This window comes from Solea solea, chromosome 4 (assembly GCF_958295425.1).
Source record: "Solea solea chromosome 4, fSolSol10.1, whole genome shotgun sequence".
Lineage (NCBI taxonomy): Eukaryota > Metazoa > Chordata > Actinopteri > Pleuronectiformes > Soleidae > Solea > Solea solea.
In genome coordinates, this window is record NC_081137.1 from 21,316,674 (window position 1) to 21,335,347 (window position 18,674).

The 18,674-nt window shown below is 43.2% G+C and overlaps 1 protein-coding gene across 1 annotated transcript; it reads left to right on the top strand.

The window, feature by feature from the left end:
- The first annotated feature begins 308 nt into the window (after positions 1-308).
- On the top strand, positions 309-6,390 carry drd1b (dopamine receptor D1b). The gene is made up of 2 exons (XM_058628441.1): positions 309-754; positions 1,403-6,390. The coding sequence occupies exon 2, from the start codon at positions 1,625-1,627 to the stop codon at positions 3,005-3,007; it is 1,383 nt and encodes a 460-aa protein (XP_058484424.1). The 5' UTR covers positions 309-754; positions 1,403-1,624; the 3' UTR covers positions 3,008-6,390.
- Positions 6,391-18,674: the final 12,284 nt, after the last annotated feature.

The window sequence follows — 18,674 nt, forward strand, 5'->3', positions numbered from 1 at the left end:
GAATTAAATGGACAACACATCACTGTTGTTGGATGAAGTGGATGCGATAAAATCACACTGGAAATGTAACCAAATCTGGCGCCAGCAATGTGTCAGATTTTAAGATTTTCTTCCAAAAAAAACAAACCCAAAAAACCCCAAAACAAATAAAGACACAACTTAATTTTTACATATACATTCCCACTCATCGTCGTGAATCACGTGTCTAAATTCTTCAGTGACAAAAGGTGTGATGTATTAGTGTGGCTTTGCTCCTCACAGTCCCCCTGGGATGTGATGGAGCAGTTGTGGCAGAGACCGTGGCGCACAGCAGCGAGCGGCAGCAGCAGCTGAGCTACAGAGCGAGAGAGAGAGAGGAGCGCGCAAGGGGAAACGATTTTGGGAAGATCATTCCCATCACTCTGCGTCGCTGACAAACATCAGATGTCTCTGATGTCCCCCACATCAAACGGATGACCCCACGATGAGGAGCTGAAGGACTGATTAAACACCGCGCAGCGGAGAAAGCATGACAGTCTGCCCGGGGAAGAGTCCGCAGGGCGGGTGAGCGCCTTCTCTCTCGCGTCGCACCAAGAGTTGGAAGTACGCGTCAAAGAGATGTGGATCTGTGGGAGACTTAACGTTTTCAATTGAGCGTTACCTTTACGCGTTGCTTTTGGATTTCTGGTCCTGAGCTGTCCACATCCACGGAGTGAAGCGCACTTTGTGTTTCAAAGACGCCCGCGCATGGATTGCAATGCCATAGATAACTTAGGTGGGTGGCCATATAACTGCTGTATATCTTTTGTGGTGTGCTTGCGAGAAAATACCTGGATATCGATGCACATGGAAGTAAACAAAAAGGATTTCTGTTGAGAAGCTGTTTACAGCCCCTTTTTGGGTTGTTTTTTTGGCTCAGCACTCAGGTGGACATGTTGGCTGGAGACTGTGGGGGAGACGTTCAAGGAGATATAAAAACAAGTCAAATCAAACATAGCACCTATCAGCCAGGGTGCATCAGCATCAATGCACAGGCACCAATATAATCATGCAGACGCGCCTCGAGGATCATTAAACAAATCAGATAAACGCAGGGCAAACAATATCAATACAAGTTATTGATGAGGTGGTATATAAGTCCAATTATTGGCCAAGCTTGTACTCATCAGCTCAGTGACAATATGGTGTGAAACTTTCAGTGAGGACTTGACAACGACTTTTCTTTAAATATCATATTTTACTGTTGCTTTAGACTTTTTTTGTTAGTCTACAGCTCTGACTGAACCCCCCCCCCCAAAAAAAAAATCAGCTGGAATATCCACACTCTCTTTCACACTAGAATGTCTGCTGCCTGTACTTGTGCTTCAGGTATTTATCATCTGGGGTTTTTCAGTGAAAATATTTTTTTCTGAAATATTTATAGCAGCTCCTCTGAAAGGATGGTGGTTGTCATGAGGAGCCTATGGATGTCTCAGTCTGTGGGAGAGCTGGTGCCGAGACAGCTGACCTCTCCACCAGCCACTCTTTCCACCTAAAACTCTTCCCCGGGGAGTCACAGCTGCCGCAGACCGGGGATGCGATGGGGTGAGTGTTGACACCCACCTCACCCACCCCCCCTCGCTCACTTTACACTGTAGCATAAACAATGGATCAGAATTTCTCAACAGTTCGAGATGGCCAGCAGCTGCTACCAGAGAGAGATTCATCCAAGCGTGTACTGACAGGATGCTTCCTTTTCCTCCTCATCTTCACAACGCTGCTAGGCAACACGCTTGTGTGTGCTGCCGTCACCAAGTTTCGACACTTGAGGTCCAAGGTCACCAACTTTTTTGTCATCTCGCTGGCCATCTCTGACCTCCTGGTGGCAATTTTGGTGATGCCGTGGAAGGCGGCGACGGAGATTGTGGGGTTTTGGCCGTTTGGTGCTTTCTGCAACGTGTGGGTGGCGTTTGACATCATGTGCTCCACTGCCTCCATCTTGAACCTGTGTGTGATCAGCGTTGACCGTTACTGGGCCATCTCGAGCCCATTCCGCTACGAACGCAAGATGACCCCCAGAGTGGCGTGCCTGATGATCAGCATGGCGTGGACCCTGTCCGTCCTCATCTCTTTCATTCCGGTTCAGCTGAACTGGCACAAGGCTCAGACCTACAGCTACGCAGAGCTTAATGGAACGTACCCCAGCAATCTGCCCCCCGACAACTGTGACTCCAGCCTTAACAGGACCTATGCCATCTCGTCCTCCCTCATCAGCTTTTACATCCCCGTGGCTATCATGATAGTCACCTACACCCGGATCTACCGCATCGCCCAGAAACAGATACGGAGAATATCTGCCCTGGAACGAGCGGCAGAGAGTGCCAAGAACCGCCACAGCAGCATGGGAAACAGTTCGAACATGGAGAGCGAGAGCTCGTTCAAAATGTCATTCAAGCGGGAAACCAAAGTCTTGAAGACGCTCTCGGTCATCATGGGGGTGTTTGTGTGCTGCTGGTTGCCCTTCTTCATCCTGAACTGCATGGTGCCGTTCTGTGAGCTCAACTTGCTGGACGGCGCGACAGACTTCCCCTGCATCAGCTCCACTACCTTCGATGTGTTTGTGTGGTTTGGCTGGGCCAACTCCTCGCTCAACCCCATCATCTACGCCTTCAACGCTGACTTCCGCAAGGCCTTCTCCATCCTCCTGGGTTGCCACCGGCTCTGCCCGGGGAGCAACGCCATTGAAATCGTCAGCATAAACAACAACATGGGTCCCTCTACCTCAAACCCAAACTGTCAGTATCAGCCCAAGAGTCACCTACCAAAGGAGGGCAACCATTCGGCCAGCTATGTGATTCCACACAGCATCATGTGTCAGGAGGAGGAGTTACAGCGGAAGGACAGCGAGAGTGAAGTGGGCACGGTAAACAACGCCCTGGAGAAGCTGTCCCCTGCCATCTCTGGGAACTTTGACAGCGATACTGAGGTCACTCTGGAGAAGATCAATCCCACAACACAGAATGGACAGCATAAAACCATGTCATGCTGAGGAATGGCAACGCTAGACTGGAGTACACACACAGGGATGTATGTATGCACAAGGGGGGGGGGGGGATCTCACACAGATGGACAGCAAAAGGAAATGCAAAGAGACAGACATCTCCATGGACATGCCGGACAGAGACACGGTGAGAGGGGACGTAAAAAAGGCAAACAGACTGTCGACAAACATCCACATGTATAAACCCACAGAATGTTTTAATGTAAAGGCACTTTATCCTGGATATAACTATCTGCAAAAATGATCTCAGCGTTTGTTGATGAAATCAATGCATTTGAAGGTAAATGCTGACAACGTCGACAATAAAAGCACTGGCTACCGATGTCCAAATGCATACATGTTAGAGCAGCGTTTGAAAAAAGGACAAGAGGACAGTGTAGACAGTGGTGCAAGATGTAGTCGCTATTAGAGGAGAGAAAAAAAAAACAATGTCATGTAGGTATAGGTGCTTTATATGTAATGTCATTCAAGAGGGAACGACGTTGGTGAACTGGCTTTGGTTCAGTTTTTTTTTGTTGCATGTATTTCTTCTTCTTTTTCTTTGGTGCAGAACACAAAATGATTATTATTTTAGGGACAATTTTATTATTTACAACCAAATCTTCTGATCCAAATCAGAAGAGGTGGCAGGCAGATAATGGAGTTCAAGTACAGTATTTATATATTACATTTTTACAGAAAGAAAGGATGAAAGAGCCTTCATCCCTGCCTGTTTTTATCAACTTCATCTCCCTATGTGCTTTTCAGCAGACCCTCTCTTGAGCCGTCTCCTTTTCATTTACGCGCCCTCCTCAGTCAGCAAAGTCCCGTCCTCCCTCGTGCCACCCTTATTTCCTCGGCATTGTCAGACTTCTCTTTTCTCCACTTCACTATTCCCTCTGTCAGCAAAGGTCCTCCTGTACACCTGTGCCATGTCTTCCTTTTCATGTTTTTCTTTTTTTTTGGTCTCACTCCCTTTGGCAGCTCTCCATTCTACGTCTTTACTCTGCCTACTAGCGGCACTAATGATTCTCTATTTTTTTTTTTTCTTTTTGGCAAAAGCTGTCGGTGCATAATTTAAAAACAAAATGTAAATCTGTACACTGTAACTGCTCCTGGACAGTAGAGGCAGAGTAATGGCAGCGCGACTCACTTAGCCGGAATACAAAGTGACCCTTGGTGACCTTTTGCAAACTTGCAAAACACGTATCTGATTTTGTAAATTGCTCCTGCTGAAAGCCACGCTGTGCTTTAGTGGCTGATGTTGTGCAGGGGGCGGATCCCTGGACAAGTCAACATTATGGTGGATTGCCTTCATGATTTGGTCATATTCTCAATGATTTATTGTTTCTTTTTTCCCCACCAGACGTTCACGCTTGTACAATTGCATTTTTTAAAAATAAAGTCAAAGCTCTATATGCTGTAAATAAAGAGTTTTGAGTCTTAGGTGACATAATAATGCTAAAAATGACACTGTAGAAATTGGATCAGAGTCCTGGAAAGTTGCTGATATTTTGTTACATATGCAGCGAAACTGATGATTTACAGTGTGCTAATATTAGCAGACATTTGAAACTATGAGCCACTGCTCACAAGAGAGCAACAAAGGCAACACGACGACTGAAGCATTCGGAATATGTAAGAGAACGAATGCAATTACTGTTTCTGAAGTTTATGTGTCACAAAAACGACACGGGCAGGACATTTTACTTTACTGTCTCTGCTTAGTGGCATCGTTTCATTGTGTGCTGTGTGTCAAAGAAGGCGTGAAAGCAATTGGTCTTGAATAACGCTTTTGATTTTTCTGCTGTGGAAAATCCAATGTCATCGAGATGGCAATAAAAGAGAGGGTAGTTAGCGTTTTAGCTCAATACATGGGTTTGGCTAGTGACACAAGAGCAACACCTCGTCCTCTCTCTCTGCCTCGCTGTCCTTTTATGCGCCTGTTGTTTCCTGCTCACAAATATCTATCCAGAACTGATGTTTATTTTGTCCGATGCCTTACAGAAACTGTCATATCAGCTCAGTGACTCTCAATTTTCCTTCCTTTACCAGATTCACTTAGTTTAGTCCCTATTTTAACACCTAATCCTGTTAGGTCCAACTTTTTTTACTTATTTTAACCAGAAAATATTCAGAAAATCTTCTTTTTTGCAGAATAACTTTCAATATCTGGCAGTTATTTGCAATTCACTGCATGTTAAAACAATTTAAAATGAAGAAAAATGTTTTTTATCGAGGAAAAAAAAAACACATGAACACCAGATTGTACTTGGTGAATTTGAAATTTGAACAGTATACAACATATTTAAAGTAACATTTGTTTGAGTCTTTGTCTCAATGTCCTGCAACAGCGCAAGTGAAATTACCGTAATAACCACACGTTGGCTTTGACGTGCAACGTCTCATTTTTCCGATAGCATAAAAAAGTAATTACGATAATGCAAAGTTGAACAGGTGATAAAAATGCGCATAGTCTGTCAAGAGTAGATGTAGAAAGGAGCTGCCGTGGAGAAGATCTAACCCGCCCTACTCTGTCCTTCCATTTCTCTCTCCTTCTTTTTCTGTTTCTCTTTCTCTTGGCTGCCTCTGTTGACTGATGAGCATTCCAAATGTTACCTGGGATTAGATTTTATTCTGAGCCCACTGTTTCTCTTCTGAAGTTTGAGTCGAAGCACTGAATCAAAGCCCCGCCTGGCTGTTTTTGTAATTGTCGTTCTATTATTGCTGTTGCCAAAAGTGTTTTATTTGGCTGAATGTGGCTGTACTTTAATATATTCTGTGATTTTGACCAATGTTTCAGTATGCTCAAATTTGGGTGACGTTGTGCACTTCATGATGAAGAGAATAATCGACATCGTTGGCATTCCGACATTCCCCCAGATGTTTTTTTTTTAGAGAACCATACGTCCAGCTGTTGTAGAGTTGAATCGATCTTAACCTGTGTTTTGTCTCCGTGTATATCAACCCTCCACCGCACCCGCTGAGCTTTCACTCAGTAACTCATTTTTCCCAGCTGCCACTGCTGAGGGTTTGGAGGAGGAGGGCGATGCAGGAAACCATCCCACAAGCAAGATGCTTTGTTTGATCTGGAGCTATTTCCTCCATGGCTGCCCTACATGTTTCTTCGGGAGGCTGCAGTAACAGCATGTGGTCTCTCGGGCAGTAAAGTTGCATAAATAACGACTACTTAAGCACATCCGACAGTGACAGATCCCTTCTCCGTTTTTAGTTCGGGTGGCACGGGATCCAAAACAACACTCCCAGACACCAGGTGACATTTCAATCACGATGTTTCAGGCTCAATTAAACTGTCTGGGATAATGACAGAGTCCCTACCTCAACTTCAATTCAGTGATTACGCTTCATGTTTAAAAACAAAACAAAAACAAAAAAACAACAACAAAACAAAACACCAACGACAGTATTAAGGGATGGCATCGCATAGAGTATTGTAGAATGATGTTCAAAATGTAGTGGTGATAAACACAAGTGCTTTTTTATCTTGAAAAATCCTTAACGTGTGTAGCCATTTGACATGCTGTACGTTTTTCTCCAGGGTGAGATTATAATTGACTGTAAAGCGCAGCATCCACTGTCTACAGTATATATATATATATATATATATATATATATATATATATATATATATATATATATATATGTATATATATATATATATGTATATATATATATATATATATATGTACATATATATTTATTAACGTGTTTTTTTGGGTGTTTCATTCATGAAGGTGATGTCAAAGATTATTAACCCTCAGAATTATTACGGTATTTAGTTTACAATTTGTAATAATGTGTCCTTGTAAAAAAAAGAAAATGAATAAATAAATAAATAAATGTATGTCATTCTTTTTCCATCAACGCTCAGTGAGTTGCATTTATTTGAGAGGAGCGTCTGGGTGCGAGCGGTGCTGTGCCATTCACAGAGTGGGTTATTGGTGGATCATGTCAGTGCGGCCGATCAATCGGGATTGATCACGAATAGTGACACACTTTTTTTTTTTTTCCACTTCCCTGAGCGTGGTGTGTCCTCGCTGTGTTCCTGCCTTCACCCCACGTTTACGTAACCTGACTGAGCCACTTGACACAGACAACACTTTCCCTTCCATTACTTTGCCCCCTGTGCTTCATCCGTTATCCTACACAAACGGATTCAGACTCAAACACATGCACAGAGATAAAACAAAAATCCCCTTTTTATCATGCAGAAACAAAAAGGTTCTCTCCCTTTTTGTGAAGCCCAACGCAATTTCATTACTTCCCTGCTGAGCCTGAGTCTGAACACCTTTAGACTTGTTATGCATGTTATGAGGTCCCTGCCATTTTTTATTTTGCCTCTATAGAGACTCAAATAATAATAACTAGAGTGCAGTGCAGGTTTGGAATAAGAACAAATCAGAAAATATAAGATAAGTCGAATCCTGTTTAATCCCATTTTGAGTGTCACCACGGCTCAACTCTACAGGGTTTGGTTGTGTTTCCACGACTTCATAGTACCTCCTCAACGAGAGGGGGCGGGGTCATCACAGCACGGCTGCATGAAACTGCAGTGACGTTGTTTTATACGCGACAAAAACACACAAACCAGTGACTTGTAAAGCAACTGAATCATTAGAATCAGTTAATTAGAAATACACTCTGACCAATCAGTGGCCGGCAGTCTGACGGTGTCACGCTAAAGTACCAGGTGGAAATGGAGTAATGGAAAAGGGGCTTAATGATCCTTAACAATCCGATGTTGTAAAAATCTATGTATCGTATTGTAAACCATTTTGCTTTGGTTTGGTTCATTGAGTTTTGCACAACAAAAAACAAAAGCAACGAAACGACAACAAAAGAAACCGGCAGGGGCTTCTGAGCGATTCTGAACAAACACTGACTCATAAAAGTGGAAAAACAAGCAGAAATATCATTCGTCGAAATGTAGGCAACATCAATCAAACAAGGAACATAAAGCAGTGAATGTAAAGTGTGGGTGTACGAGTGCATCATGTGCGACATGCTGAACAGTACATACATTGTTACATACACACACACAAGGAAAGAAGTGAGTGAAAACAGTGGGAGGTGTCCAGCAATGAAGCACGTCTCGTTTCATAGTTGGCTGACGGAACGCACAAAAGCAGGCTGATGCAGAGATTTAGACATCACACGGTTAATTACTGCACAAAACACAAAAAGATACAGATGCACAGATAAACAAGCAAACTCATTTGACACAAATCTCCAAATACAAGGTAGCCAAAGTGGTGAGAAACAGACAGAAGTGTGCAGAAGCAATTATATCATAAAGTCATTCAGAAGTATAACAGTACGTCCTCAGTTCACCGCAGTCTTTTAATTGTCTTTGCAAAGAAGAAAAACAAAAACAAGATCCTCCGTCTGTTTAAATAAAAGTTGTTGTTGTTTTTTTTTTGTTCCCCACAGTTCCACAGCACGCTCACAGAACTCTCAGTTGCTAAGTCCAGGAGCGATAACTGGGAGTGGGAAATAAAACATATACGATGCTCTTACGCGTAAACAAAGGAGAGCGAGACTGTCATTTACGCAACCTCTCAAAACTGTGTCGTCTCCCGCAGCCTTTGCCGTCACTGAAAACAAAACAAAACAACTCTCAAAAACGTGTAAAATACTCAACCGTCCAACCTTTAAACCACAACAAGGAACAAAAGAACAGGTTCATTATCCTGTGTCGAGGCTTAAGCACATCAATCGATTAGCTTTCAAACACCATGATAAATCTCAAGGCTCTATTAGGAGAGGCGCTAGCCCATGATTTCCATCAAGTTTAATTAGTTGCACCAACTCCCGGTGAAGATAGAAACAAAACACATAAATTCCACTGGGCCTGAGACATGGAAGCAGGATTGTAATCATTGTAATTGGCGGCGCACGCAGGCTTAAGATCAATGCCAGGCAATCCTGTAAATGCACGGCCGTGGCGTGATGCAGCAGCAGCACAGGTACATGACCTGAGATCTTAAGTCGAAATTAAAACTAAATGATGAAATCACACGGATGCACAATTCACAGTCTGTTAAACAACAATAACCCCACCCTTTATATTTGATCACTTCTGAAATCCTGGCACATGCCACACGAGCCCTGTGTGAAACTGAACCCAAGAGAGAGACAGAGAGACAGAGAGAGACAGAGAGAGAGACAGACAGAGTGACCAGAGTGGGGTCACAGTGGAAATACAGTCAAGGTTAATGTTAGACTGCAGGCAGCATCATAGTGCTGTCCCCATGTGTGTGTGTGTGTGTGTGTGTGTGCAGGACATGCACGCACAGCCTGTAATGTGCTTATTTAACTACACACCAGCACTCATTCAGCACATTTTGTTGTTGTCCCTAACGCCACAGAAAACAGCAGACATGCAGGCAGTGTTTCTGACGCCTGGAGGGCTTCCTTATCTGCACGTACACGGCCTTACATACGATTCATTATTCCTAATATAATAGTTCATTAATATCTAATGAAGTCATCTATCGTACCAGTGACTAACGGTTGACCTCGTTCTGAACGAGACATGATTCATATTATGATTTCTACATTAATTTACATGAACAGACTGTTGCGTTTATATGATCTGGATTATGACTCACTCATCTACATTACATTCATACTTAGAAATCATTCTGAAATAAACTCAAACTGATGTCGGCTCGGTTTCCCTTCCTTCCTGTACAATAACTGTAGTCCTGTGCCGTCCTAAAGGCACAGGACGGCACAGGACGTCCTAAAGAGATAAACACACACGTTTCTCTGCTTTGAACAACATAAACAAAACAAACCTAAACCTTTATATATATAAAATGTGGACTGTGCGGTTGCAGTGGTAAACTCAGCTCATCCATTAACTTTTTTCACAGCTTCTCCTGAGGGTGAGATGTGTTTCCCACTGCAATCCTTCAGAGACACTTAAGATTCCCCCTGAACTGCTGTTCTTTATTGTCGCAGTAAAAAAAAAATTCACATTCATACGAGCTGCACAGCCTCTCATGGGACCTTGGTCTGATTATAATAATCACATCGCATCTTTTCTTGAAATTCAACAAAGAATACCGTTTTTTGTTTTGTTTTTTTGTCCCGAGCTCTGTGTTTAACTGCGTCTGCCAGCGAAACTCTCAGAGGCCGTTTCGACAGCTACCTCCAACAGTATTCACGTCGTCTGTTCAGCACTGAGCGGCTTTTCATCACTTTTTATAGACTCTGATTCTCCCTAAAAAGAAGGAGAAAAACCAGACGATGTGCAATTACAGCGCAACTTTACAACGCAGTGACGGTAATGTTGAAATATGGTTTCTGAAGGATCTATAGTGCGACTCTGATCCTTTCTCTAGGAGAACTTATTTTTTCCCCGACATAATGATCTCGGTAAGGATCTCTGTGTCGAAGCCGTGAACAAAAGGCTCGTTCCCTCCGACAGGATCCCATCTGTCTCCATCAACAGTTTGTCTGCGAGTTGTTTTCAAGCTGTTGGTTTTAGGAATGTCTTGCATGAAATATCTTCATGTCCCGGCTTGGATGGTGTCTCCGGAGGACGAAGCATCCTAACATGTGTCAAATCACTGTGTTTAAACTGCTCCTAATTGAAGTGGAGTTATTTTGTTTTGCACAGATTGCACAAGAGGTGGTTTGAAGTCATTGCATGGGAATCTGATTTGCTCACATTTTTACATAAAATCCAACTCCAACGTTAGTTGTATAATGCCAACAGCAACAAAGACTAACTATCACATAGCTTGAGGAGTGAGTGGAGCCAAAAGGCGAGAGACTCATTCAACAAAAAGGTTTACTGGCAGGTGAAGAGCGGCAGGAACTGAAAATCGGAGGTCTCTAATCTGAGAATAAACACAAAATCACTGGAGTTAGATGCTTGGTCACAAAACTGGAGAGAGCAGCACTGAAGAAACACACAACCACACGACATTCATTCTCCAGCACTGGAGTGAAGTCTGAGCTGGCTTAAATAGGGAGGGTGAGGAGTAGATAGGAGTCAGGTGTGTGGATTGCAAGCCAGGTGAGCCTCATTGCACTCCAGAGAAAGTAGGTCAGCGCCACCTCTGCCAGTCTCTGGAACTGCAGGAGAAAACTCAACCAAAAACCAAACCATCACCTATTCAACTCTAATAATCCCTCCATCACATTTATAAACAAAATGACATTTCCTTCTTCTCACTGAAGCCAAACAATAAACAAATCCTCTCTTCTCTTCTTCCAATCATACTCGTCACTTACTTTTCTTCCACTCCTCATCTCTTCCTCTTCTTCCCCCCGAAGCAGTGGAGTGGCTCACGATCCCTCTGGTGTGAAGGGTTTCATCTCATCAAGGAATGAATCAACCCGGGCATTTTCATTACTGACAGCTTCACTCCGGCTATAAAATGTGTGAAATATAAAGTGGCCTGTAGCATTTCTTGAAATGAAATTAAAATTAAGGGAATATTTTTTTTTACAAAATAAAAAGGTCATTAAGCTGCACTGACTAACACATTTCCCCATAAACAAAACTAATAATTATGGTCTAATTTGTTTGCTGAATTTTGAATAAGTTGCATCACATACAATTCATTTGAATGGCTGAGGACAATATAGAAATATTGTCAGTGATGTCACGAAAAAGCGACGCATGCTGTGTTTGTGAACCCTGGTTTTAAGGGTTTGTCTCTCATTCACAAACACATTTTACTGGCCCTTCTCTACCATTTCAAGGCTGTATCCTTGTATCCTTGTGGTGAGGTTAAGGTTAGGGTGAGGAACGTGTGAGTCTAGCTGCTCCTTTCGGCTTCTCCCTCTCTAGGGGTCACCGCTGCGGATCACATGTCAGAAAAAGAGAGAAAAACAGAAATAAATAGGGAGTATTTGCTGGCTTTTGTATTAAAGATCACTTTTGTAGCAACTTTGCTTGAACCCTATACTGTTAGGGCGAGGTGGTGCTGCACCTGAGAGCATGCAGACGAAGGCAGTAGTAGGCAGTTTAACCGTTTAGTGAAGAATGGGTTAACAGATGAGATGAACTAACGCAGGAACCGGAGGTGAAGGCAGAGATCTGATCAGGTGGCGGAGAAGGTAGGGAGGAAATTCTGAGCGCAGGAGTTAAGAAGAGCAGGAGACAAACATGTAACTAAGCACGAGAGAACGAAATATCTTCAAGAGCGCAATGACGTTACCACAGAGAGGTCTGTAACAGTCTGACAAGAGAACCGGGAAATAAGTAGAGGCTTGATGAGTAGACTGGGAGCAGGTGTGCTCCCTCTGCAGGTGAACTGATTGCATGGTGAGGTGAACACAGGAGACGTAGGTGGAGGCGCAGAGGCGGAGACAAAGAGGCGGAGACATAGAGACAGAGGTATAGAGGCGGAGACATAGAGACAGAGGTATAGAGGCAGAGACATAGAGGCGGAGGCATAGAGGTGAAGGCATAGAGGCGGAGGCATAGAGGTGGAGGCATAGAGGCGGAGGCATAGAGGTGGCGGCATAGAGGCGGAGGCATAGAGGTGGCGGCATAGAGGCGGAGGAATAGAGGAGGAGGCATAGAGGTGGAGGCATAGAGGTGGAGACATAGATGCGGAGGCATAGAGGTGGAGGCATAGAGGCGGAGGCATAGAGGTGGCGGCATAGAGGCGGAGGAATAGAGGAGGAGGCATAGAGGTGGAGGCATAGAGGTGGAGACATAGATGCGGAGGCATAGAGGTGGAGGCATAGAGGCGGAGGCATAGAGGTGGAGGCATAGAGGCGGAGGCATAGAGGTGGAGACATAGAGGTGGAGACATAGATGCGGAGGCATAGAGGTGGAGGCATAGAGGCTGAGGCATAGTGACAGAGGCATAGAGGAGGAGGCATAGAGGTGGAGACATAGAGGCAGAGGCATAGAGGCGGAGACATAGAGGTGGAGACATAGAGGTGGAAGCATAGAGGCGGAGGCATAGAGGCGGAGGCATAGAGGTGGAGACATAGAGGCGGAGGAGGAGGCATAGAGGTGGAGACACATAGGTGGAGGCACAGAGGCGGAGGCATAGAGGCGGAGGCATAGTGACAGAGGCATATAGGAGGAGGCATAGAGGTGGAGGCATAGAGGCGGAGACATAGAGGCAGAGACATAGAGGCGGAGACATAGAGGTGGAGACATAGAGGTGGAAGCATGGAGGCGGAGGCATAGAGGCGGAGGCATAGAGGTTGAGACATAGAGGCAAAAGCATAGAGGCGGAGGCATAGAGGTGGAGACCAGGGCGGAGACGAAGGCGGAGGCATAAGAGGAGACATAAAGGCGGAGACATAAAGGCGGAGACATAAAGGCGGAGGCATAAGCGTGGGAAATAGAGGCGGAGACGAAGGCGGCGGCATAGAGGCAGAGGCATAAGCGTGGGAAAAAGAGGCGGAGGCATAGGTGGAGATGGATGATGACATCGTGTAAGCCGAGAAGACATATTGATCACATAAGTCCAAAGTTGTTTGATGATTATGTTAACTACAGTTTCTCTGCGCTTCTGTATATAAAACATTTTCAGCATTTTCACATCAGTGTTTCCTTGGTAGGACTTTGAGTCAGACTCACTCTCACCACTCAACATGTGGCTTCAGAGAACAAGAAAGAGAGAATGTTGGCAGTGAATTCATCACAAAAACTGAAAATATCTGCACAAAAACGATACATGAGAAACAAGCAGCTGTGAGGCTTTCACATAATAGTTTGATGCTGCAAAAAGAAAAAACGAGTAAAGTTTGGTATGAAGCCTGAGAGACGTGTTGGTGCAGTGGTTGAAATGAGCACCTCGCTGTGTTTGTATTCCTGTTTGGATGATTGGATTGACTTTCTGTGTGGGGTTTCTCAAGCCCTGCCCCACATGCTGGGCGCCATCAGGAGTGTATATGGTAATTGTTCTGTGTGTATAAAGTGCTTTTTACTTCACACATTCATACACTTCAGAAGCAACCTGGAGTGTGTCTTGCCCTGGGACACATCAGCATGCAGACTTGTGGAGCTGGGATCAAACCCCTCACCTCGTGGGTGAAAGACGTCCATCCCGGTCTCAGAGTTTGCTGAAGTTAGATTAAATCTTCTTTCTACATGTTTACCAGGTCTGATGCAAAATAAATCCAATCAAACCTTTGCCTCCCTCCATGTAGAACACATGGAGTTTCTTGTTTTTTTAGCCACATATTTATCATGGTGTTTGAAGGCGATGACAGGGGCCATCTCTGTTTATGCATTGATGGGCTGTATAGATACTGGGATGGATGGATATGTGGATGATGTACTGCCTAACTGTGCTGCAGTGGGTGCAGCATGGTCGATGAAGCATTCTGTGGTTTTTATTGGTTTCTTTAGACGCTGTCATCTGTTAACCGGTCAGTTTTTCGCAGTGTGCACCATTTTGTTTTTTTTTGCTGTGCCGCTGTGACATAGGTTCATTCAAACTTGGCTGAGACACAATAAACCTGACCTTGCTTAAAAGCAGCGAGCGAGTAAATCTCAGAGTTTGTCAGCTGCCTTTATCGAAAACCTTAAGTAGAAGTCTCAGCAGACAGTAAATAAAACAATGCTCGAGTTCTACACCACCATCGGAGATTTTCTTCAGCTTGGTGTTTCTCTCCATACTTGCAGTATAAAGTGTTTTGCATGTTCCATTATCAACCGTATATTTTCTCAAATCAAACTTGACACCGGGTTGAGTAAATGCGATTTGCACACAAAAAACCAAGAGCTGTGTTTTTTTGTCCGTGCTGTCAGAGCACTTTCTCTTTGCCTGATGATTTATGATCTCAGAGATATATGTTCTCTGCAGTGGGAATGGCCTAACATCCAGTCTTATATCACTAATATGGCTTCCCAATGCCATGCTTGCACTTGTAAGACATTTGCCCCTCACTTGTATTTTCATTATTATTATTATTATAACCATTACTATTACCTGATTCCTGGGAGTGGCTTTCCTTTTGAACACTGTAGTAAGAATAAGAATTTTATCTGCTCCGTAATGTGTTGAACCATCTTCTGCTTAGCTCTGATTGACATTTATTTCTCTTTTGTTTTGTGAAGCAAAGAGTAGAGTGCACTGAGATTCCTTTCATAAAACTTCATTAGGGTCCGAGTGCACAAAGAATTTCTGTGACCGCATCAGTCGTGATGTAAATTCATGTCTGAAAAGCGTGGCAAAATGGAAGTGGGAGGGGCTTACGGAAATGAAAAAAAAGGTTACTTTTATTAGGTAATTTAAAAAAAAAAAACATGTTTCACATACATGAACAAAAGTTGGCACATGTGTTTATCATGTCAGTATGGAACTTTTCTGTAAGTCTTACAGGAAGGCCATCATTTTGGGTTGAACGGCCATTTTTTGGCGATGTCTGCAAATTAGCGCCAAAAGCGATGGTAGTAACGCCATTATTTAGAAACGCCATTACTCCCAACACTGTTCACATGTTATGATGAATAAACTTAGCGCTCGGGTGTTTTTGTTTGGACTGAAAGCAGAACACAGAATCGGCAATCAGTCTTTGAGCTGAGCTTCCTGTAGTTTACGGAGCAGACAAATGCATTTCAAACAGCAGTGCACAGACTGACTAGGCCTCCAAAAACAAGTCGGCTTGAGAGCGGGTCAGGCCGGTGTACAAGCAGGTGAGGAAATCCAATCAACCTGGCAGACAGAGACAAAGCATGTGGCAACTGTGGAAATGTGTCTCAGTAAAACTGAGACCAGTGATGCAGAGGGAGAGTCACAAACCTGCCATGGACTCCTGGAATTGAAGAAGGCAAAGTTACGGGTGATGGGGGTGACGGAGAGTTTGAGCTCAAGCATTAATTCCAAATTATTTGCAGTGTTTCCCAGACACTCTCGCCAGTAATGTATTATATTTTATGATACAAGTATTGAATTTAATTAACTGATTTTTCGATGTGCCTAGTTAACCTAGTTTATTATTATTATTATTTTTTGTGTCCGAGCTTGCACTCCTTGTTCTTGGTACAACAATTTATTTTTCTGCAATCCTTTCACATTTGGGAGTTAATATAAGAAATAAAAATGGTTCCTCTGTGTTCAGTTTAGTTTGAAGACTTAATCTAGGGGATTTTGCTGTGGTCAGGAGATTTCATATCATGATAATTGACAGTGTTTTGGCCCCTGGGCCTATTGATTCCATTGTTTAATATATTTATTTGAATAAAAAAAACTACACAAGGAATTTAGTTGTTGAGCAAATGACCAGTTGAGGTGTACACGTGTCTTTAGCTTGTCACATGAACCCAATGACAGTCTGTCAATACATTACTTAATTGCTCTCAGGTACAGATATAACATACTGTACATTTGCAAATACAGTATGTAATATCCTGCAAGATTAAAGTATATTAAACATCAAACACGCTTATCACAGCTATGAGCTCTGGTTCCACGGTGCTCGTCTGTTTATTTAACATATAAATATATAAGTCAACCCTATAAAGCCTGGTTGTTTGGCTGCTACTTTATCATACATGAACAAACCAGATGCCACATGTAACCTGAACAAAGGAAGTCGAGAGGTAGAGCTGAGCTCGCGAGTCCACCGAAGGACTCAGGACGACATGGAAGGACTCAGGAGGATGTTGCTGCTGCTGTATTCCGCTAACAACAGTCTTAAAGGTCTGAACTAATATGTACGACAATATTTACACTATTAAAAATACTGAAAGATGCATACTTGCACTGGTTACACACCCATTCACAACCCCCCCAACTTCTCAGTTTTACCTGTAAAGGTACCACTATTTTGATAACTAAAGTAACATTTAACTGAGCTACAGTTAACCTACTCACTGTTGCCACGGGTGTGCAGCAGACCTTTGATTCCCATGATACAATGGGTCTGCTCAAGCCTTGGTTGATTTGTAGCTCGGGTCAATCATGTGAGCCAATGCATCAATGGTGTCGGGGGGGGGATATCCAGTCTGGCTCAAGTCGTAGAGATATTGACGGAGCAGGAGGAGGGGTCTGTGGAAAAACACTACAAAACAAGGCATGACAGTCTTTTTAAGGCAGTAGTAGATCCCGTCTGTATCATTATCCACAGAAAGAGACTAAGAGAATAACTATATGTTATGTAGGAAGGTATATGCATATGTCAGCAGTGCCAGACCAAGACTTAACTATAAAATCATCAGTCAGTCATTCACACTTAAGATAATGCACAAAAGAAGTTTTTTTTTTCTCCAGTGTTTTTTAATTTGAATGAGACTATATATATATATATATATATATATATATATATATATATATATATATATATATATATAAAAACAAAAGATAAGGCAGCTGCTGTCTCAGAATCACAACATATCTTTATACCTCAATATCCATTTTCTCCAAAGGCAAATAAATAAACGAGTTTAAAATGTTAATCAGTGCCAGACACGGCTCTTAAAAAGGGCACGAAAGCCCACAAGGATATCTGTGAATGACTAATGCCCCTTTTTTTTGGTCTCTGACTGTCATCTGTCTTGCTCCTTTCCCGTGTTTCGTGTACACATTATTTGTGTGTGTTTACTTTCTGTGTGTGTGTGATAGATGATGAGTAACCACAGTCAACAGGGGGGAATGTGAGCTACTGACCACTGCAGAGATGAGAGGAGAAAGGATCTGTGCACTAGAAGAGAGAGAGAGAGAGAGAGAGAGAGAGAGAGAGAGATGATTAATGGAAAGAGAATGTAAGGATTTGAAGAAAGAAAGAAACCAGAGCACACAGGTGGAGGGAAGAAGGTGTTGATGGAAGAGGAACAGTATGGAAGGGAAAGACAAGAGAACAAGAGAGGAATTAAACATGCCTTTTTATTTGTTTTCAGGCTGGACATTGCGATGTTTCGACTCCCTCCGTCAGTCGGGCTCGTTCATGCAGAGATGTGTTCTGAGTTCGCTTCACTCAGCAGCGCAGGCTCTTTCAAGTTCACTCGCTGGTATTTTTGGCGTGTTGCTTCAAAAGCTTCTTGCGAGGCATTTTCTGGCGAGATTAAAACAGTGAAAGCGCATCATCTCAGCTGTTAAGATTTGCAGTGAACAAAGTGAATGACAATAACAAAACCAACAGTTGAAAGGCAACAGTGGAGCCAAGGCGTATGGTGTGTGGTCACGTTGTTATTTCACTTGACATTCCAAATTTTTCTTTGATTTCAAATAATCAGATGTGAATCAATAGATACATATCCATGTGTATTAGGAGAATAAAAACAAAGAGGAGGATGGAAGCATGAAGAGATGAGATTCTAAAAGTCTTTTCCCCCCCAAGGTACACGGAGATGAGAAATGAGCGGTTCTGCTGTGACTTGTGTTGTGTGTGCATGCAGAATGATTTAATGGCCGTCAAACATCAACAGAGCGTCACACTGATATCTGCAGTCTTTAGCCAGGTAAGGTCTAACAAGAATGTCCACAGCTTCATCTCGCACCATTCTCGACAATAAAACTGCGCCCAGAATCAAACACGAAACAGATTTACTCATTTAAACGCTTCACCACCACCACAAGCGTCATGAATCAATTACACAGCCTGTGTTGAGTCCCAGTGATGTCATTGCCAGTTGCTGCATGTGATTGAGAGACTTTCGATTGTGGCAGACCAGCACTGAAGGTGCATGTTTGTTTTATGAGGTGTCAATGCTGAAGGATGGGGA